This window comes from Saccopteryx bilineata, chromosome 5, assembly GCF_036850765.1.
Source record: "Saccopteryx bilineata isolate mSacBil1 chromosome 5, mSacBil1_pri_phased_curated, whole genome shotgun sequence".
Taxonomy (NCBI): domain Eukaryota; kingdom Metazoa; phylum Chordata; class Mammalia; order Chiroptera; family Emballonuridae; genus Saccopteryx; species Saccopteryx bilineata.
In genome coordinates, this window is record NC_089494.1 from 75,458,987 (window position 1) to 75,481,854 (window position 22,868).

The 22,868-nt window shown below is 33.2% G+C and overlaps 1 protein-coding gene across 6 annotated transcripts in view; it reads right to left on the reverse strand.

Annotated features, from left to right (window-relative positions):
* The window catches only part of SLC4A10 (solute carrier family 4 member 10), a 330,272-nt gene that overhangs the window by 111,710 nt on the left and 195,694 nt on the right, over window positions 1-22,868 (reverse strand). For 3 of the 6 annotated variants that reach the window (XM_066279000.1, XM_066278998.1, XM_066279001.1), the window contains exons 6-8: window positions 13,355-13,543; window positions 2,692-2,783; window positions 1,626-1,715 (exon numbers count right to left, since the gene is read on the reverse strand). In XM_066279000.1, the coding sequence (XP_066135097.1) occupies window positions 1,626-1,715; window positions 2,692-2,783; window positions 13,355-13,543 (371 nt within the window). The remainder of the gene's footprint in view (window positions 1-1,625; window positions 1,716-2,691; window positions 2,784-13,354; window positions 13,544-22,868) is intronic. The other 3 variants (XM_066278999.1, XM_066279003.1, XM_066279002.1) reach the window with 3 other exon arrangements.

Genomic DNA, 22,868 nt, shown 5'->3' on the forward strand with positions numbered 1-22,868 from the left:
GTGCCGCAACTAGGAGTTGATGCTTCTCATCTCTCTCCCTTCCTGTCTGTCCCTGTCTGTCCCTCTCTATGCCTCTATCACTCTCTCACATACACTAAAAAAAAAACACTATAGGAAGCAACAACCAGACAACTTAGATTATATTCAAGAACATTCCTTAAATGAGGAAGTTTGATCCTTTGAAATGGTTTAAAAATGTAAATTGAATATAGATAGAATATAGGATCAAGTCGCATGAAATGAGTAAACACTTTATTTTACCTTTAATGTCTCAAAATTCTACTGGGGTTTGAAATCTACATAATAAAGCTGGACATATTTGAATGAGCGAAGTAACCTGGAGATTGACTGAGCTATGACAAATTTACAACCAAACTGAAATCATTAGGCTAAAAAACCTTATCTAATGTACCAGCAAAATGTGGTACTAAATTTTATTTCAATAGTAATGGATGGATCATATTTGTTCTTTCCAAACACTGCTATTCTGCCCTTCTGGGTTATAAAGTAAGAAGTGCTACTTGGTTGTCCAAAAACACTACAGAACTAAAGGCTTAAATTATTTTAAATCTCACATCATTTATTCAACAATACATCCCAAATACTGTGCAAAGCACTAGTGATCCAGTGAAGACCAAATATATTAGATTCTTGTTTAGTATTTATTTTTGTCACTATTTCCATTAATATTAATAGCTATAATAATAGCCACCTTGAATTGAATGCCTGCTATATTCACAGCACTCTGTGTCAAACTCTCTACATATTATTTCATTTTATTTCTACAACATAATTATAAATAGCATTATTATTCTTGTTTTACAAATGAGAAAGCTGAAGTTCAGAAAACGTCTTCAAGATCAGATAGTTTATAAATGCTAGAGTTAGGGCTCCAGGTCTCATGCTTGTTCTTGAAAGCCATGTTCTTTCCAATGTGCCATGCTATGGACAAGAAACTGAGGAATATAGATGGTTGGCGCTAAGTAGAGGGCTCTAGAAGTTTAACTTGCCTATTAAAAGATGAAAGGGACAAGTGATTAGAAATACAATAGGAAGAAAAGGAATAAAGGAAAGAAAGTCTATTTTTCACTTTTCTGTAGTTCTAATTGTTTTTATGGGACCTGATGGTAATACCACTGACTCCAATTGACAAAATTCATTTCCTTTCAAATATAACAAAGCATTTTTTGAGGCTGACAAAGATAGGTCAGACAACTAAAAGCAAAATGGTATGGAGATATAAAATTCAGTGTAAAAGGGTTATATCCTTTGAAAAAATGTTATAAAGTAATTTAGTTGAAAAGATGTGATTTATTATCATTGTTTTTGAGAATGTTAAATATGGCTATATTGTACTGTTAATGCCTTCATAAATAAATAAGCAATTTCTTATGTCATTGCTTTTAAGATATTATTCAAATGAAGAATTTCAGAATTAAATGTATGGCAGCTTGCATCAATTTTATTCCAACTTGCAGATGAATGAAGATGTAATGCTTTAAAAAGATACTTTTTGAAACAGCAAATGGATTACATTTGAATTGGCTTAATGTTTGAATGATATGCCTCTATGCAGTGAAATGAGTTTGAACCATCGTGGAAACATAGCCGGAGTATGCCCTCACCTCTCTCTCTTGCTGGTGTGGAGGTCCTTTTTCATGCCTTTGTTTCATCCCACATGGACTAGTATGCCCCTTTTGTTGGCCTCCCAGTCCCTGCACGCATAATTAACAGACTTAAGCTGGTACACCTGCTCCCATGGAGACTTTGCCAGGCACAGGACTAGAGAGAGAGCATGCACATGACTAGACCTAGACTAGACCACGTAGGCATTGGTAGAGGGATTCTGAAACAGCAAGGAGGAGCTGATTGCTGTTAGTCTTCTCAGTAGCTTGTGGCAGTCAACTTCCTCTACCGCTGCTTCCCATTCCCACCTCTTCCCCCTATCAAAACCATTGCCAGTGTTAACGGCTTTATGAAAACAAAAACAAAAACCACTCTGAGTTACTACTGTTTCAGCCACTCAGATAAAGAGAACTGTTGACCTTAATTTTGGTCAGTATTGAAACTCCTCTCCTGTTTAAGTGTTAGTTCTCCTTAGTCTATACAATAGCACATAAACAATGTCAGGAATTTGCTAACCAAAATTGCATTATTTTCACAGACTCATCATTTTCCTGGAATAATTTAAGTAAATGATTTCATTTGAATTAGCTCCAATTAGATGTATCCCTCAACAGTCTGTCTTTATTATGTTTTTATAGGAATCTTTGTTGGTTCTAGTGTTTTCTTTAACTGATCCCTTCCTCTAAATTACAACAATGATACTTTATATGATTTGCTTTGCCATAAATAGAAGAAAAAATAATTTTGAAAAAAATAGCAAAATTTTAAACAATAAATTTTGGTTAAATTCTCTGAGAAGTTCATTTATTATTTTTCCTGGGAGAGATACATTATACCAAGTGGCTCAAACCTAAAGATGAAGCAGAAAACTTACGCATGAGGTTTTGTGAATAATTAAAATGTTACATATGAAAATAAATGCTTACACTATCTATAACAATATCCAGCTTTGGCTAAGTAACAAAAAATGTGCATGCAAAAAATTGTGTTAACACCTCTTAAAATGTGTAGTAATTTCTAGTAATAATTCAGCAACTTACTTAAATGAGAGGGTGAAAAGCTTACCTTACTAAAGTCAACAGTGCTATTTTCTCTGCTCACATCATTTTTAATTTCAACACAGGCTGGAGCTGACTGTGGAGAAACAACCTGACCTGCTAAAAGAGATTGTTATTATAGAATACAAACAATTACTTACATAATTCTAGACATATTGAGTGAAATATGGATTAAACTAGACTAATATGGGTTTCTTAATGAGCTTATGAGGTAAGCATGAAGAGTCAATATAAATAGATATCTATCAATAAAAATATTCTTATCAGTTACAGATAGAAATGGGAGAATTCAGTCAAGAAAATTTAAATCAATTTTCAGATTAAAACTCTATAATGAAATAGTTATTCCTAATGAAGAAAGATCACCTACAGAAATATTTTAAAATAATCATTGTTTGGAAACATCATTGATTTTTAAATTTCATCCAAAACTAATGATGTATATTTTTGGAAAAACAAGAGAGACCTCTACTATGATTTAAGCTTAGACTGAAGAATTTAAAATGTATAGTTTTTTTAAAAAGGTATTTATCTAAGGCCCTGGCTGGTTGGCTCAGTGGTAGGGTGTCGGCCTGGCGTGCAGTAGTCCCGGATTCGATTCCTGGCCAGGGCACACAGGAGAAGCGCTCATCTGCTTCTTCACCCCTCCCCCTCTCCTTCCTCTCTGTCTCTCTCTTCCCCTCCCGCAGCCAAGGCTCCATTGTAGCAAAGTTGGCCCGGGCGCTGAGGATGGCTCCATGGCCTTTGCCTCAGGTGCTAGAATGGCTCTGGTTGTGACAGAGCAATGCCCCAGATGGCCAGAGCATCACTCCCTGGTGGGCATGCCGGGTGGATCCTGGTTGGGCGCATGCGGGAGTCTGTCTGACTGCCTCCCCATTTCCAACTTCAGAAAAATAAAAAAAATAAATAAATAAAATAAAAAAGTAAAAATATATTTATCTAAAAAGTATATAACATATTTATTTATATTTATAGCTTCTATTGTATCTAAAAAAACTAATGAGAAAAAATTCTTTGACATTGACTTTTAGAGATTTCTATATATGAGAGGTTCAGTTAGAAGTACCTTTACCTCATACAGTACAAACACTGTGAACATGATTTTATGCTTGTCACTATTCTATTGCATAAGCATAATGATACTGTTTTGCAGAGAAAAGATAAATGGACTTGAATTATATTAGTTTTTCATTAACACTAACCAGCAACTTAATTATTTTATTTTTCCCTAATTATCAGGAAAGTTATGATATTAGCTAAGTGGGCAGTAAAGCTGGGAATTTGACAATGGCTGACAAACTGTAATTAAATTCTATTATTACTAATTATAAAACATTTTTTTCAGTTGCAATTTAATCTGTAAATTCCCATGTTTAGCAATTAAATGATAAATATTAACGAGGTTTGCATAATTTCACATGTATTTCTCTTCTTTCTTAACCTCTCCCATCCTTATTTGTTACTTTTGTAATAACCCAACTTTAAAGTCTTGACCATATTTATAATAACTGACTCCAAACTACTCTTCTTATTCTCATCAGTCTTATAAATCAGGAATACACACTCTTGTGTCTGCCTAGTTCTCTCTACCTACCTAAATCCCAACTTTATTCAAAGTTCACTTTTAGTCTCATCTCCAGTTACTGCAGTCTGTACTCATCTGAATATCTCTATAGTACTAGAGCATATACAAATAAAATATTTTTTTTAATTCTCTCCTGAAATCCCACTTACTATTCACTACCTTGAAATTACCAAGTATGATTTAAAATACTAATAATTTACTTTCAAATATTACTAAAATTTTGCTTTGTGCACTATTAAGCCTTTCAGACAAGGGCCATTTATTAATAGATACAACTTTTTGTGTTTTAAAACTATTATAGTGTCCAGAAAGTAGTGAGCTTAAGATTCTTCTAAAATTGAAAGAGTTCTTTGCTTTCACTAAACAAAGTAAAATAATATACTTGATTGAGACTGAGATTTTTTAAATGACTTTTTAAAGCAAATTTACCTAAACCATGTACCAAAATTCTGATTATACATCTTCTAATACATATACAGAAACTTTAGACAAATACAACTTAAGCAGCATCAATTTTCATTCTCCCATTTCTAACTGCAATGTGCAGCTATGACCGTGAACTGTTCATTAGCAGCCATTTAATTTATCATTCTCAAAATAATAACTGTAATTTTACAAAACCTTTTACATAATGCATTTGTGCTACTAACAGATGTCTTCAATCACCAGTTTCACATCATTTCTCCATATTTGCATGAGTTGTAACATTAGATATATTTAAACCTAAATTTACTGAATGTTCTGTAAAATTGAGTGGTGAAATTCAAGGGATGAAAAAATTAAATAAACATATATCTGCTTTATTCTAATAATTAATTTCATCTGGTATAAAACTACACGAATAAATAATTATTTAATTCAATCCAGGAAAAGAAAAACACAAAAGAGAGTCAATCCAAAGCAAAGTAAGCAGCTTTAAAGAAATTTATGTAATTGTATAAAAAATATGTTATAATTTAAAATTAAAAAAACTGAATAGCTTATATTTTCGTATATATATTTTAAAAGCAGAACACTTCACAAATTACTTTTAGCTCATGTGATATGTTTAAAACATTGACACTTGTATTTTGTCTTGTAAGTATTAATATATTTTGAGACTTACTCTATGATATTCTTGTTATAAAATAATAAAAAATTTTACAAAAAATAATCTCATAAAGCTGATAATCAGAAGAGGATTTGAAAACTATATTCTATGAATATTTTAAGTGATATGGATAATGACCTAGTAGAGGGTATTTAAGTAGCAGGATACCTAGTAGATGGTAGCAAATTCTTTGCTAGTTCTGGATTCTAGATATGTATACAAAATGTATGCCAATCCAGGAGATAAGCATAAAAACTATCAGGCTATGAAATAGGAATATAAAGCACAAATTTAGTATTTCATATTTTATCAGTAATAGCTAAATAATAGTAAAAAATATTAGTAGTTAAATATATTTCATCACATCAAAAGTCTTGCAAAGTTTAAAGAGTACTCCAAAAGTTATTTCTCAACATATACATTAATTAGTTAAAATGAAATAATACACATTAAATGTGTATATCTTCAAGGAACTATCTGAAAACTTGGCAGGATACAAAAAAATGCATAGGTAATCTTATTTTAAAATTAAACTGAGAAGTTTGTTTGAGTTATTTGAAAAAAAATACAAGCCTTTAAATAAAGCTTAAAATTTTATTTGCTATCTATTTATCAAACTAAAATCCACACATGAATTACATTCTACTCAACTACCGAAAATTCTATAAATTAAAATAATTTTTATAATTATGTTATGAACTATAACCTTTATCTGTCTAAACCAGTGGTAGTCAACCTGGTCCCTACCACCCACTAGTGGGCATTCCAGCTTTCATGGTGAGCGGTAGTGGAGCAACCAAAGTATAAATAAAAAGATAGATTTAACTATAGTAAGTTGTTTTATAAAGATTTATTTTGCCAAACTTAATGAAAATCCGACATAAAGTACTTGGTAAGTAATTATTATTATATGCTTTAACTTGCTGTAACTTTGCTTTATAAATTTTATAAAGTAAAGTTACTTCCCTACTTTATAAATCACCATTACTGTAGGTGGTTAGAAAATTTTACTACTAAAAAAGATACAAAAGTGGGTGGTAGCTATAAAAAGGTTGACTACCCCTGGTCCAAACACTAATTTTTTAGTGTATTTCAATTATCACTGCCTTTCAAAAGAAGGTGATGGGCTTGAATTTCAAAATGACTCTGATGAACTCAAATATTATTACATAAGAAGAATCAGTAAATTTAGGTTTTAATAGAGCATCACTTATTTTTCCAGTGATGTCTAAAACAATAGTTCATAAAATGACAATTTTCAGGTATAGAATTTTACCTTCAAACAGAAGTGAATATGCTTCTAAAAGAATAACAATGATATTATAACAAGGATATTTCCCTCCTAGGACAAAACTGTATGAAGTTGGGATTCAGCACTGACATATATGTGTGGAAACATTATGAATGCTAATTTTTATGATAATATGTCTAGTCACTATGCCACAATGCTTGGAACATACATGTTTGCCTACTTTTTTACATGATCATCACTTTACACACTGATCACTGCTCATATTAAGATAGATGGAGACTTAACTTGGGGGGGTAAATATGCAGTACAGTGAACAGAAGATATGAAGTACAATTGCACCTGAAATCTGTATAATTTTGTTAACCAGTGTCACCCCAATATATTCAATTAAATATATATCTATATCCTATAAGTCAAGGTCAATGCAATGTTTAATCACATCTGTTATGAAGCATGAAGATGACTATCCAAAAACAATTTAAAAAGACACTTATTAATTCAGTAACCTTAATACATTCAGTGTAAATTATTCAAAAACTGATGAAAAATGGACACCATTAATAAGAATTAAAAAGAGTTCATGACTATTGAAGTGTAAAGATTTGGAAAAAACCTAACATCATCCTATATATTTACCATATATGTTTATTTTTCCAAACTTTTAAACTCAAAGAATTTCTCATTTTTAAAATGTTATAAATTTTGGCCCTGGCTGGTTGGCTCAGTGGTAGAGTGCCGGCCTGGCATGTGGGCCATCCCGGGTTCAATTCTCAGTCACAGCACACAGGAGGAGTGCCCATCTGCTTCTCCACCCCTTCCTCTATCACTTCTCTCTCTCTCTCTCTTCCCCTCCTGTAGCCATGGCTCAGTTGGAGCAAGCCAGCCATGGGCGCTGAGGATGGCTCCATGGTCTCTGCCTCAGGCACTAAGAAGATCTCGGTTGCTGAGCAACAGAACAACACCCCAGATGGGCAGAGCATTGCCCCCAAGTAGGCTTGGGGGTGGGATCCTGGTCAAGGTGCATGCAGGAGTCTGTCTCTCTGCCTCCCCTCCTCTCAATGAATAATAAAAAAAGTTATAGATTATAATATGCTATACATCTTATCAGTTAAAGTGCATACTGTGTAGTATTTATATTAGCATCTGCTTGAATAAATTCTCCTTTAAATCATGAATTTGTTTGTTTTTCAGGCCCTCCAGATAAGGATCATATATCAGTCAGATAAAAAGTTATTATAGACATGAATTTTTCCAAGGCAAATCATAAAAATGTGGGGTAAGCACAGGAGAGAACTGAGAACAACTCAGGTGACTACTAACTTAAAAATTGAAGCTCTGACTTTCTGCTCGTTACTCAATAAATTTTTCACTGGGTCCATTGTGAAACTGTCAGACATTTCTTTTATGAAGTGGTAGGGAAATAAAGTGAGATTATTTTAAAAGTACTAATTTTACTTTAATTAACATCAATATCATTAAAACATATTATTGAAACACAACAAAATATGTTGTCAAAAATCTTTAAGTATTGCATTCACTCATTTAAGTCCTTAGTTATAGTTTTCTTCTTCTTTAAATAAATTATGTACATAAGTATTGTAAAACAGACCATTTAAATATCTATTTGACCAAATTCAAATCAATAGAAGAATAATATATCAGTGAAGTATAACAATTGCTACTGTTTAATGTACTGAAAATCATGTGCAATAGAAGGAAACTGTGATGAAGACATGGAGGTACATTACTATTAACCTAAAGACCAAACTGGTTTACACTACCTCAGAAACCTTCAACGCATTTAGAGTACCCAAAGGGTAGGAGATGAGGGAGGTACAGAGATGAGATGAGCCTGTTAGAGACAGACACAAGACAGAGCAAAATAAAGAAATATAAAGATGAATGACAAAGTTACATACATGTGTAACAATACATTAATTTATGGGAATAGAAAACATGAAAGAAAAGCTACTTAGAAAATGTTGATCAGTGAGTTACACTTCAAAAACATAAAGTGTATGCACATAATTAAACCTAGAAAAAATCATTATGCCTGAAAATAATTAATAATTTATAATGTAATAAGAAATAACAAGTTTAAACACATCATATTAGAAAATTTTCGCTGTTAAAATTTAGTCTTGACATTCCAAAACTCAGCAGCAACAATAAATACAGCCTGTGAACAGATCCTTCAATTGTGTCAACAGTGTAATCTTGATTTTTTGGAACAATGGAAAATACTTCTATTGTGCAATGTTCAATTCTGTCATTTAAATAAAATTTTCACTATGTTTTCCTTCAAGTAATTCTAAGAATTCTTATTCTAGCTTTTTTTTCAAAGGTAGAACATTATGAAAGATAATTTTTAAACTCTTGGTATTTTACTTAGGAGACCACAGCATTTAAAAAATAAGAAAGCACATAAAGATCTAAATACATTAAAAACATTGTGCTTCTGAAAATTAAAAGTCCAATATTTGTAAAAGTAGTGATTACAAAGCAATAAAACTGATTTTTCAACACGATAAATAAAAACCATTCACAATACATATGCGTATATTATTTTAAGGGCTGGAATCTACGCAGCCTGAAGAGCCGACACTTTTGTAAATGTTCTCCAGTAACCGACATTTCTGAAAGTAAATCAGAGGCCTTCTGCTCTGTAACTCCTTTTGAGATCTTAAAAGATACTACTGAAAATATTCAGAATAGGAAGAAGAAAAAATATCTGAAGGAAAAGAATTAGAGTTAGAATTATTAGCAAATGACACAGTGGAATGAAGATATCCTACACCTAAGGAAACTAATAGTCCTAAGTTATTTTTTAATATAAACTTTATCACTAGGGTAATAATATTTTATAAAAATCTGTAATCTAAATGTCTCAAATCATAATTGAATGCATGACCTAAGTGGTAAATACAAATACTAATATATGTTTTCTAAATCATTTAACACAAAGGTCTCATTTTTATTTTTAGAAAGTCCATCTAGTTTGAAGAAATTATTTGAATAGCCTTGATATATTTACTTTGAGTCTTTTCCACTCATATCCTTTTTGGGGTTCTGATGTTAAAGAAGATACTATTTTTCTATTATTTTTTGCTGCTGTTTTGTCAAATGTAACTGTTACTTTTTATTGAAACATCAGAATCAGATATTTCATTCTCACAGTTTTGATGCTTAATGAAAAGTGAAAGTTAAACACAGCATGGTGGCATTAAAAATGCATGGTGAACCCATAGCATCCTGCATCTTAGCACTGCAGAGAACGTGCAGAACACAATTACACAAAAAAGTGAAACTAGTGTAGTATTTGGAGATAAGTTTTAGTAAGTTATCAAAAATCACTAAAAAATTTATGAAAAAATATTTCAGACTTGGGGAACAGAGGAACAAGGAAATCACTATCTTACAAATATATAAAAGTTATACTATGGACGATTTGTATTTGAAATTCAGATTAATTTATTTGAATGTTAACCCTTGAGATTACTACCAAGGTAGCATGTTAAAGGAACAAGTCAATCAAGAAATTAGCATTCTTAGCCCTGGCCGGTTGGCTCAGCGGTAGAGCGTTGGGGCCTAGCATGCGGAGGACCCGGGTTCGATTCCCGGCCAGGGTACATAGGAGAAGCGCCCATTTGCTTCTCCACCCCTCCACCGCACCTTCCTCTCTGTCTCTCTCTTCCCCTCCCGCAGTCAAGGCTCCATTGGAGCAAAGATGGCCCGGGCGCTGGGGATGGCTCTGTGGCCTCTGCCCCAGGCGCTAGAGTGGCTCTGGTCGCAACATGGCGATGCCCCAGGATGGGCAGAGCGTCGCCCCATGGTGGGTGTGCCGGGTGGATCCCAGTCGGGCGCATGCGGGAGTCTGTCTGACTGTCTCTCCCTGTTTCCAGCTTCAGAAAAATGCAAAAAAAAAAAAAAAAAAAAAAAAGGAATTAGCATTCTTATTCTATATCATCCTTTTAAATTTCTTTATATAGCATTAACAAATTTTTTGAGGGAATTTTAAATGTTTTGTTTCTAAAAAAAAAAGTATATTAAAGCAGAGAGGACTTATTTGTATCCTATGCTTAGGAAGAAAAATTTTTTCTGTTTTCACGGTTCTAGAAAACCCTTACTCTAATCCTTAGTCTATAATCTTAAATGAAAAGTCCATTTTTTACATGAAATATTCTACTGAAGAGATATTTTTATAATAAGAAGAATAGTTATTCCCTTTTGTACATTTTGAAATCCTTTTGCATCTCTCTGTACTACTGCACAAAAAATATTAAATCTGCATATTTTGAAACAAAATCTCAAATCTATGTTCATGGCTATGAATTTCGATATGTTTGTTTGTCTAGAGTTTGTCAGTTTTTAGAGTTCATAAGCAGATTGAGAACCTTAGTAATAACGGTCTTTCATGCTTTTTTAACTTCTGGATAGATTTATTTCTAAATTGGTGAGGTCTATACATATTTTCAGAATTCTCAATACACATAATTATGCAAAGTGTGTGAGGAAGCAAAACAGAGTCATAGGAGGTGTTATAAGCCTAGGCTTACAAAACTACTTCTGACAGCATAGTATATACAACAATACTTAATTGGATGTATGAATCTTATTAGAAATGTTTCCAAGTTTTTATTACCCTAACGTATGCCTCAAAGGGATCTGTATATGTTCAGATAAAGGCTGATTGTACAGATGGTAACAGAATCACTTCAGAATTACTCATTTTCTAGTTTTCAGAAAAACTAAGCAGTTGTCTGAGCAAGACAAAAATCAGGCTCTCAGAAAACTTTATATTTATATGGAGCTGTATGTGGACTTGTGTTTCAAGGCTACAATTCTATCATACCTTCCTGTGTTTAACAGAAGTTAAAAGCAGTAACAAGTAGTGTGTCCAGGTGTACATATTACAATCAAGATTCATCTAGTAAATTCAGCACCCTCTTTCTTCCCAGAACTTAATGCAATAAAATTATTTTATACCAAACATGATCCCCTGTAAAATTTGAGATATAAACTATTGCTAGTTCTTAGCCCAAGATCCTTATGTCTTTAAATAAATGCATATTCTTCTTATAGATATATGTTATATTGTCTGCTTTCCAGTAAAAGTAATAAAATAAAGACAGACATTTGTTATTTTTTTAATGTGTTTGCATTCACCGAGAGTTAAATCATGGGAAATATTCTAATGAGGACTTTGGAATCATAGTCAAAATTAGTAAATCATCCAAGTCTGTTTTCTTAATATCATCAGGCCAAATAAATACTAATATCTCAAGTATAATAAAAGTACTACATTTATATTGTCTCAAATTATAAGAGCTTCATTTTGTCATTTTTATGTATATCATATTTCAAAGCAAATTATGATTTAGAGTATGAATATATTTTAAATATATGAGGTGATCTGAAACAAGTTATAAATTTAAAGATGTTCAGTAGAATTTACATATACAAATTGGTATAAACCATAAAGTGCTCATAACACTTTTATTGAAATTAATACATGTACTACTACAGTCTCTTCTATATAACAATGACATTCAGTCATTGAAAGGTCTAAAAAAATCTAATGAGTATTTCAAAACTATTTTGCCATTAGGAACTGATTCTATGTTCTGAGCTATTAGTGCCATTTTCATTGATGTATTAAATCATTTAGTCTACTTATTTGTACAGTACATTTGATTTAGTAGTATGAAAGGATAAAAAATTTCTTTATAAAGCAAAGTATGAGGAAAATTCATTTGCATGCATTTGCATTGAAGGCATCTCTGAAGCTTGAAAATAGAGTGAAAGTACATAAGCTGACATACATTAGTCCATTTGTGGAAATCAGAGCCTTTCTAGTAAAGCATTTGAAATTTTCATTAATATTTATCTTTTAAATCTAGAAACATTTATAGCCAATGGAAGTTTAATGAATTCATATTATCCTTATGGTAACTTCATTTTCCTTCACAAGACTAATGGAAAGAATAGACAATTAACAAGACATTCTTAATTGACTTCCTTAATGTAAATGATGAAAGGCCAAATGGATGCACGGAGGAACAAAGTACATGGGAAGGATAAAACAGTCTGAAATTCAAATCATAAGGAGTAAGTCATGACTGCTAGAAAACACTGGTTGGTGTGTTCTGTGTTAGTGTGTGAAGCCAGTGAGGGCGGTAGCTCTATGGACATTGAAGATGCAGCACTGCCAACAGCAATGAGCCCATGAACTGGAAATCAGCCTTAATATATGTAGAGCCACATGCAATGCACCAGCTGGTCTTTGCCATCGTATTCTCTAATGAAATTTGTTGACTACAAGCAACATGAAACCAGCATCTTTTTTTCCACAAACACTAAAAAATTATCATATTTGTTTTAAAAGACCATAAGTCAAAGCATTGCATTCCATTCTCAAATTATGACATGAAGACTAGGACCTTGTTTGGGATGCAACTGATACACAGTTTATGTTTGATAAATCTATAACCTTTTATTAGATGAAATTTTCCCTTGTATTCTTTCATGAGCCTTTCAGGAAACCTAAATTCTTGTTAAAATTTCTGTAATCTGATGCTTGATAATAAAACTCTCTATGTATAATATATAAAGAAACAACATTACAACAACAATCTGAGTTTCAATGAGTTATTTTCAAATAAAATATATTTTAAAGGAGTTAGAAGCATTTGAAATTTCAGACACCTATAATAAATATAAGAGTACAAAAAAGAAACATTTACCATTTTTATCCATGGAATTTGGTTCTGATTGTTTCTTGCCAATATCCGCAAAGGAACGGACAATGGGAATTCTATTTGTGAGTTTTTTCTGATTCTGGTGGTGATGCTGTTTCATCAATGCCTCATGGACCCTGTGGCGCACATCCTCGTTGAGCTGACCTGAGCTCACCTGTTGGTCAAGGACCATATCTGAAGAGGGAAGGCAGGAAGATTAGCACAGCTTTTCCTGTAGGGTGCCAACTACTAAGTCCAAATATCCATACACTAGATATTATTAGTCATCTTAAAATAAGAATAAAGTGTTTAAAAATCTTTTAGAGGTTTGTCTTGGTAGAAATTTTGCACAAGAAAGTCTTGGAAAAATTGGTATTTTAAACCATTCAATTTTAAATATGTAATGTTCTTATAGTTATATTTCAAATAGACATAGTTGTATTGAGAAAAATGTGTGTGTATTTTAATATGGTTTTTCTCCTTTTTTTTAGTAGAGAACAAGTTCCTTCTTTAAGTGAACAAAAGTCTATCTCTAAAAATCTCATACAAGAAGGCTTAGGCAACTATCTAGTTAGTTGAATTTAAAGAGTAAACAACTCTTCTACATTGATATAAAGTCAGTTTTCTTGAACCTTCCTTAAAAATGTGTTTATATTCAAAAGATCCTCTATATCCATGAAACAAAATATAAAAGGTGAGATTGAATAAGATTAAGCAGATTAATATTTACCATATGAAATGTCAGAAATGCCTGTAAAATAAGTAAATAAATAAAGGCATTTTAAGTGTCTTGGTAATACAAAGATCATCTCAATAAACTTCAGTGTAATTAATCTGCTTATGGATTATCAAATATTAACTCTATTTGATTTCTTTGAGACACTAACTCCTTATGTGAAGTAAGCAGAGCACAATGAATTACCTTTCACTGCCCCACTGAATACACTAGAGATTTGAAAATTAGCAGAATTCTCCCTTCTAAGAAATGTTTTCCTTCAACGTGAAAGGGAAATGGGCAGGGAAACAGACTTGGGTCACTGTACCACAGTGACCTTGTAAAACTGAGTAATCTCGATGTACTTATTTGTAAGATGGGGATAATATCTATCTCATATGCTGTTGCCAGGACTAAGGACATAAGGCACATAATGCACTCACTGATTGGAATGTTGAGACCCTCAATAAATATTCCCAGCACAAGACTTTCTTTGCAATTTCCATCAAGCAGGTTATGGTTTTAATACATCCAGCTGTATTTTATAATATTATATCGAGGGAAGCAAGGTTGGGTTTTTCAGTAACAGAAACCCCAAATCAAACTAAAACAATGAATTTCATTGACTTACAAAACAGAAAGATTAAAGTTAGGCTTGATTTAATTCCATTTCTCTGTGATTTTGTCAGTATTTCCCTTCTCTAGGTGTGAGCTTTAACCTCAGGCTGATTTTCCTTATTGTCAGAAGGTAACTCCCAGAAACAACAAGGAATTAGATACAAATATCTATATTGTATCCACAGATTTCTTGCCTTTTTGTGAGTTCCTCTCAAGAAGATAAGTTATTTTTTCCCCTGCCCAGAAAAAATTCTCTTATGTCAATTGACACAGCCCTGCCTATGCTGAGCCAATCACTGTAGAAGTGATGGGCCTTTCACGGTTGGCTTAAACTAATCAATAACTGCCTTGCACTCTAGAGCAGGGGTCCCCAAACTACGGCCTGGCCCGCGGGCCACATGCGGCCCCCTGAAGCCATTCATCCCGCCCCCGCTGCACTTCCAGAAGGGGCACCTTTTTCATTGGTGGTCGGTGACAGGAGCCTAGTTCCCATTGAAATACTGGTCAGCTTGTTGATTTAAATTTACTTGTTCTTTATTTTAAATATTGTATTTGTTCCCATTTTGTTTTCTTACTTTAAAATAAGATATTTGCAGTGTGCATAAGGATTTGTTCATAGTTTTTTTTATAGTCTGGCCCTCCAATGGTCTGAGGGACAGTGAACTGGCCCCCTGTGTAAAAAGTTTGGGGACCCCTGCTCTAGAGTCAGCTCTCTAAACCAGAGGCAAACTTTTTCCATAGTAGGCTAAGAAATAAATATTTTGGGGGTATGGGTCATAAAATCTTTATAATAATTGAGTTACTCAGCTCTGCCTTTATTGCACAAAAGTAGTCAAAGACAACATGTACACACATAAGCATGTTTGTTTCAATAAAACTTTGTTACAGACAAGGAAATTTGAATTTCATATAATTTTTATATCACAAAATATTAATCTTCTAGCTACAATTTTTAAATGCTGTAAAATATAATAACCATTCTTGGCTCATAAGCCTGACAAATTCAGGCAGTGAGCCATATTTACATAGAGTATAATTTGCCAAACTTTATTCTATCGCTTTGCTGTTTAAAATGGAAAAAGGTAGGATGTGTGTTTGGAAATCATCTGTAATGTAATGTTCACTATAATTACCTCCAAGACCCTTCCAATTATGAAAATGAATGACAGTATAGAATAATTAATCTTTATCTTAGTTCTTTGAAGATCAGAAATTATAATACTCCTGGAACAATTTGAAATACAAGAAAGGATACATTTTCAACATACGTGATTTTACACTGAAATCTTACTAAGACTGAAAAGTGTATATAAAATCTATATTATATATATATAAAAAAATCTATATTATATACTTCATATTGGGAGTTGTAAGTGAGGTTATTACAACATTAAAGTTATACCATCGTAAGTTAGTTTCATCTATAAGCTGTGATGTGTATCCTCAGTTCAATATTTTAATCAGAATCAAAATGAATAATATAATAAACCATGCACAGAGTTATGACATTTAATTCCTACTAAAACATTGTCTTTCCAGGCTTGATCACTACACAAACCTGTAAGTCACTGGCTTCACAGTTTTTCAGAGATAAGATCTTTATTTGAAAGAGTTATATAAGAAAAAGCAAATAGTAAAAAAAAACTCATCTGCTTATCAGTCACACAAAAACACACAGCAAATTCCTCTGAGTTATAATTATATCAAACGATATCTTTTTTTTTTTTTTTTTTTTTTATAATTTTATTTTTTAATGGGGTGACATCAATAAATCAGGATACATATATTCAAATATAACAAGTCCAGGTTATCTTGTCGTTCAATTATGTTGCATACCCACCACCCAAAGTCAGATTGTCCTCTGTCACCTTCTATCTTGTTTTCTTTGTGCCCCTCCCACCCCCTATCCCTCTCCCATTCCCCCCTCCCCCCCGTAACCACCACATTCTCATCAATGTCTCTTAGTTTCACTATTATGTCCCACCTACGTATGGAATAATACAGTTCCTGTTTTTTTCTGATTTACTTATTTCGCTTCGTATCATGTTATCAAGATCCCACCATTTTGCTGTAAATGTTCCGATGTCATCATTTCTTATGGCTGAGTAGTATTCCATAGTGTATATGTGCCACATCTTCTTTATCCAGTCATCTATTGATGGGCTTTTTGGTTGTTTCCATGTCCTGGCCACTGTGAACAATGCTGCAATAAACATGGGGCTGCATGTGTCTTTACGTATCAATGTTTCTGAGTTTTGGGGATATATACCCAGTAGAGGGATTGCTGGGTCATAAGGTAGTTCTATTTTCAGTTTTTTGAGGAACCACCATACTTTCTTCCATAATGGTTGTACTACTTTACATTCCCACCAACAGTGTATGAGGGTTCCTTTTTCTCCACAGCCTCTCCAACATTTGCTATTACCTGACTTGCTAATAACAGCTAATCGAACAGGTGTGAGGTGGTATCTCATTGCCGTTTTGATTTGCATTTCTCTAATAGCTAAAGAAGATGAGCATCTTTTCATATATCTGTTGGCCATTTGTATTTCTTCCTGGGAGAAGTGTCTATTCATATCCTCTTCCCATTTTTTTATTGGATTGATCAAACGATATCTTAATGAACTGAAAGAGTTAATCACCTTGCTTAAAAATATGCTATACTGAGGTGATGCTTAAGTACCAAAGGGAGTCTGATTCACTAATTACTTAAATTGTTCTCTGCACCACTTTAATCTATGCTAGTATTAACCTTGAAAAGAAGTAAAAGATAATGGACCATAATGGTTTTGGGCCCAGAGTCATGTCCTACAATCTCAGCAGGTTATGATCCCTGAATAATATAGGCTACCCTGCCGCATCACAATGCCAGGATCTGGATGATAAGCTAAAAAGCAAGAAGAGAAAATATAAATAGGTCGTGCTCTTCCAGCACTAAAACTGGCTCTGGGAAAACTAGTAGCATTTGTGTAAAAACACCTAAGAAATTTTAAAAACAAATTTTCTTATCTTAATTATATTTTTGACTTAAACTATAATCTTATATTCTTTTTTAAAATTTTTATTTAGATAATTATATTTAACAAGGTGACATTGATCACTTATAGTACATAGATACAGAGAAAACATCTCCAGATCATTTTGACATTTAATTATGTTATATACCCATCACCCAAAATCAAATTGTCCTCCATCACCTCTTATTTGTTTTCTGTTATGCCCCTCCTCTCTTCCCATCCCTTCTCCATCTTCCCATCCTGTCACCCTCTCCCACTCCTCCCTTCCCCTCACCCTGGTAACCACCACACTGTTGTCCATGTCCATGAGTCTCAATTTTGTGTCCCACCTATGTATGGAATCATACAGTTCTTAGTTTTTTCTAATTTACTTATTTCACTCAGTATAATGTCATCAAGGTCCATCCATATTGTTGTAAACCAGTGGTAGTCAACCTGGTCCCTACTGTCCACTAGTGGGCGTTCCAGCTTTCATGGTGGGCAGTAGCAGAGCAACCAAAGTATAAATAAAAACATAGATTTAACTATAATAAGTTGTTTTATAAAGATTTATTCTGCCAAATTTAGCAAAAATCCGACATAAAGTACTTGGTAAGTAATTATTATTATATGCTTTAACTTGTTGTAACTCTGCTTATAAATTTTATAAAGTAAATTTACTTTCCTACTTTATAAATCACCATTACTGTGGAACCGATGAGCAGTTAGAAAATTTTACTACTAACAGAGATACAAAAGTGGGCGGTAAGTATAAAAAGGTTGACTACCCCTGTCGTAAATGATCCTATGTCATTATTTCTTATGGCTGAGTAGTATTCCATAGTGTATATGTGCCACATCTTCTTTATCCAGTCATCTATTGAAAGGCTTTTGGTTGTTTCCATGTCTTGGCCACTGTGAACAATGCTGCAATGAACATGGGTCTGAATGTGTCTTTATGTTAACAATGTTTTTGAGTTTTGGGGGTATATACCCAGTAGAGGAATTGTTTGGTCATATGGTAGCTCTATTCTTAATTTTTTGAGGAACCACCATAATTTCTTCTATAATAGTTGTACTACTTTACATTCTCACCAACAGTGAATGAGGTTTCCTTTTTCTCCACAGCTCCTCCAACACTTGTCATTAGCTGTTTTGTTGATAATAGCTAATCTAACAGTTGTGAAAGTGGTATCTAATTGTAGTTTTGATTTGCATTTCTCTAATAGCTAGTGAAGATGAGTATCTTTTCATATATCTATTGGCAATTTGTATTTCTTCCTGGGAGAAGTGTCTGTTCATTTCCTCTTCCCATTTTTTTATCAGATTGTTTACTTGTTTGTTGTTGAGTTTTGTGAGTTCTTTGTATATTTTGGATACAGTATTAGGCCTTTATCTGTGCTGTTGTTTGAAAATATCATCTCCCATTTAGTTGGCTGTTTGTTTTGTTGTCAGTTTCTTTTACTGTGCAAAAGCTTCTTAGTCTGATGTGGTCCCATACATTTGTCTTTGCCTTCACTTCCCTTGCCTTTGGAGTCAAATTCATAAAATGTTCTTTATGGCTAAGGTCCATGGGTTTAGTACCTGTGTCTTCTTCTACGTACTTTATTGTTTCGGGTCTTATATTTAGGTTTGATCCATTTTGAATTAATTTTGGTACAAGGGGACAAACTGTAGTCGAGTTTCATTCTTTTGCATGTGGCTTTCCAGTTTCCCCAGCACCACTTATTGAAGAGGCTTTCTTTTCTCCATTGTGTGTTTTTGGCTCCTTTATCAAAGACAAAGATGATTTGACCATATACATGTGGTTTTATTTCTGGGCTCTTGATTCTGTTCCATTGGTCTGAGTGTCTATTTTTCTGCCAATACCATGCTGTTTTGATTATCGTGGTTCTATAATATAATTTGAAATCAGGTATTGCAATGCCTCTAGTTTCATTTTTATCCCTTAGGATCATTTTGGTTATTCAGGGTTTTTTATAGTTCCATATAAAACTGATGATTTTTGTTCCATTTCTTTAAAAAATGTCGTTGGAATTTTTATGGGAATTACAATAAATTTGTATATTACTTTGAGTAATATGGTCATTTTGACTATATTTATTCTTCCTATCCAAGAACAAGGAACATTTTTCCATTTCATTGTATCTTTTTCGATTTCCCTTAACAATGCTTTGTAGTTTTCATTATATAGGTCCTTTACATTCTTTGTTATGTTTATTCCTAGGAAGTTTTTTGTTGTTGTTGTTGCAACCTTAAAAGGGATTATTTTTTAGTTCGTTTTCTGATGTTTCATTGTTGGCATATAGGAAGGCAATAGACTTCTGTATATTAATTTTGTATCCTGTGACCATACTGTATTGGTTTATTGTTTCTAATAGTCTTTTTGTGGAGTTTTTGGGGTTTTCGAAGTACAGGATCATATCATCTGCAAAAAGTGAAACCTTTACTCCTTCTTTCCTAATATGAATGCCTTTTATTTCTTTCTCCTGTAGATTGCTTTCACTAGAACTTCTAGCACTATGTTGAGTAAGAGTGGAGAGAGTGAGCAACCTTGTCTTGTTCCTGATTTTAGAGGAAAAGTCTACAGTTTTTTGCCATTTAATATGATATTAACTGATGGTTAGTCATAAATGGCCTTTATTATGTTGAGATATTTTCTTCTATACCCATTTTGTTGAGTGTTTTAAACATAAAATAATGTTGTATTGTATCAAATGCCTTTTCTGCATCTGTTGATAGGATCATATGGTATTTGTTTTTTGTTTTGTTGATATGGTGTATTATGTTCATTTTTTTACATATATTGAACCATTCTTGTGATTTGGGGATGAATCCCACTTGATCATGATGCATTATTTTTTTAATGTGTTGTTGTATTCAATTTGCTAGTATTTTGTTTAAGATTTTAGCATCTGTATTCATTAGAGATATTTGTCTGTAGTTTTCTTTTTCTGTGTTGTCCTTGCCAGGTTTTAGTATGAGGGTTATGTTGCCTTCATAAAATGTGTTTAGAAGTATTGTTTCTTCTTCAATTTTTTGGAAGAATTTGAGTAGAATAGGCACCAAGTCTTCTTTGAATATTTGATAGAATTTACTAGTATAGCTGTCTGGCCCTAGACTTTTATTTTTTGCAAGGTTTTTGATAGTTGTTTCTATTTTCTCCCAGTTATGGGTCTGTTTAGGCTATCTACTCCTTCATCACTCAGTCTAGGAAGATTGTATTGTTCTAGAAATTTATCCATTTCTTCTAGATTGTTAAATTTTGTTGCATATAGTTTTTCATAGTATTTTACTATAATTCTTTGTATATCTGTGATATCTGTGGTGATTTCTTCTCTTTCATTTTGGATTTTGTTTATATGAGTCCTTTCTCTTTTTTCCTTATTGAGTTTTGCCATGGGTTTGTCAATTTTGTTGATCTTTTCAAAGAACCTGCTCCTTATTTTATTAATTTTTTCTATAGTTTTTCTGTTCTTTATTTCATTTATTTCTGCTCTGATTTTTATTATTTCCTTTCTTCTACTGGTTTTAGGTTGCCTTTGTTCTTCTTCTTCTAGTTCCTTAAGATGTGATGTTAAGTTGTTTACTTGGGCACTCTCTTATTTGTTCATATAAGCCTATAGTGATATGAACTTCCCTTTTATTATTGCTTTTGCTGCATCCCAGAGATTCTGATATTTCGTATTGTCATTTTCACTTGTCTGTATGTATTTTTTTGATCTCTGCTTTTATTTCTTCTTTGACCCACTCATTTTTTAGAAGTATGTATTTTAATTTCCACATTTCTGTGGGTTTGTTTACTTCTTTTTTGCAGTTGAATTCTTGTTTCAAAACTTTATGGTCAGAGACTATGCTTGGTATAATTTCAATCTTTATGAATTTGTTGAAGTTAGTTTTGTGGACCAACATATGGTCAATTCTTGAAATTGTTCCATGTACACTGGAGAAAAATGTACATTTTTCTGGCATTTTGGGATGAAATGCCCTGTAGATGTATATCATATCCAATTGTTCCAATGTTTTGTTTAAGGCCCATATTTCTTTATTGATTTTCAGTTTGAATAAATGATCTAGAGCTGTCAGTGGTGTATTGAGGTCTCCAAGTATAGTTGTATTTTTGTTGGTTTTTATTTTTAGATCAGTAAATAGATATCTTATATACTTTGTGCTCCTTGGTTTGGTGCATATATACTAAGAAGTGTTATGTCTTTTTTTTTTTTTGTATTTTTCTGAAGTTGGAAATGGGGAGGCAGTCAGACAGACTCCCGCATGCGCTCAACCAGGATCCACCTGGCATGCCCACCAGAGGGCAATGCTCTGCCCATCTGGGCGTTGCTCTGTTGCAACCAGAGCCATTCTAGCACCTGAGGCAGAGGCTATAGAGCTATCCTCAGCACCCGGGCCAACTTTGCTCCAATGGAGCCTCGGCTGTGGGAGGGGAAGAGAGAGACAGAGAGGAAGGAGAGGGGGGTGGAGAAGCAGATGGGCACTTCTCCTGTGTGCTCTGGCTGGGAATCGAACCCGGGACTCCTGCACCTCAGGCTGACACTCTACCACTGAGCCAACCGGCCAGGGCCTGTTATGTCTTCTTGATTCAATGTCCCCTTTATCATTATGAAATGACCATCTTTGTCTCTGATTACCTTTGCTGTCTTGTAGTCAGCATTGTTAGATATGAGTATAGCTACACCTGCTTTTCTTTGGATGCTACTTGCTTGGAGAATTGTTTTCTAACCTTTCACTTTAAATTTGTTTTTATCCTTGTAGCTTAGATGTGTTCTTGAAGGCAACATACAGTTGGATTTTCTTTTTTGATCTACTCTGCTACTCTCTGTCTTTTTATTGGTGAGTTCAATCCATTTACATTTAATATAATTATTGACACTTGAGGGTTTCCTATTGCCATTTTATATATTGCTTTCTGGTAGCTCTGTATCTTGTTTGGTTCATCTCTTTTGCTTTTCTGTCATTTATTTTTGTTTGGTTGTATTCCATACTTCTTTCCTCTGTTTCTTCTTTTTATAAGCCATGTGTTTTTATAGTGGTTTTTTCAAGGGTGGTTACCATTAGGTAATAAAAAGGATATAAATTGTATTGATTGTAGTACATTATCTCATTAGTGCTCTGCACTCCATCCTCCTTTGCTACTGTTAATCTCTGTCCTCTCTCCTTCTTTGCTTTTCTTGTC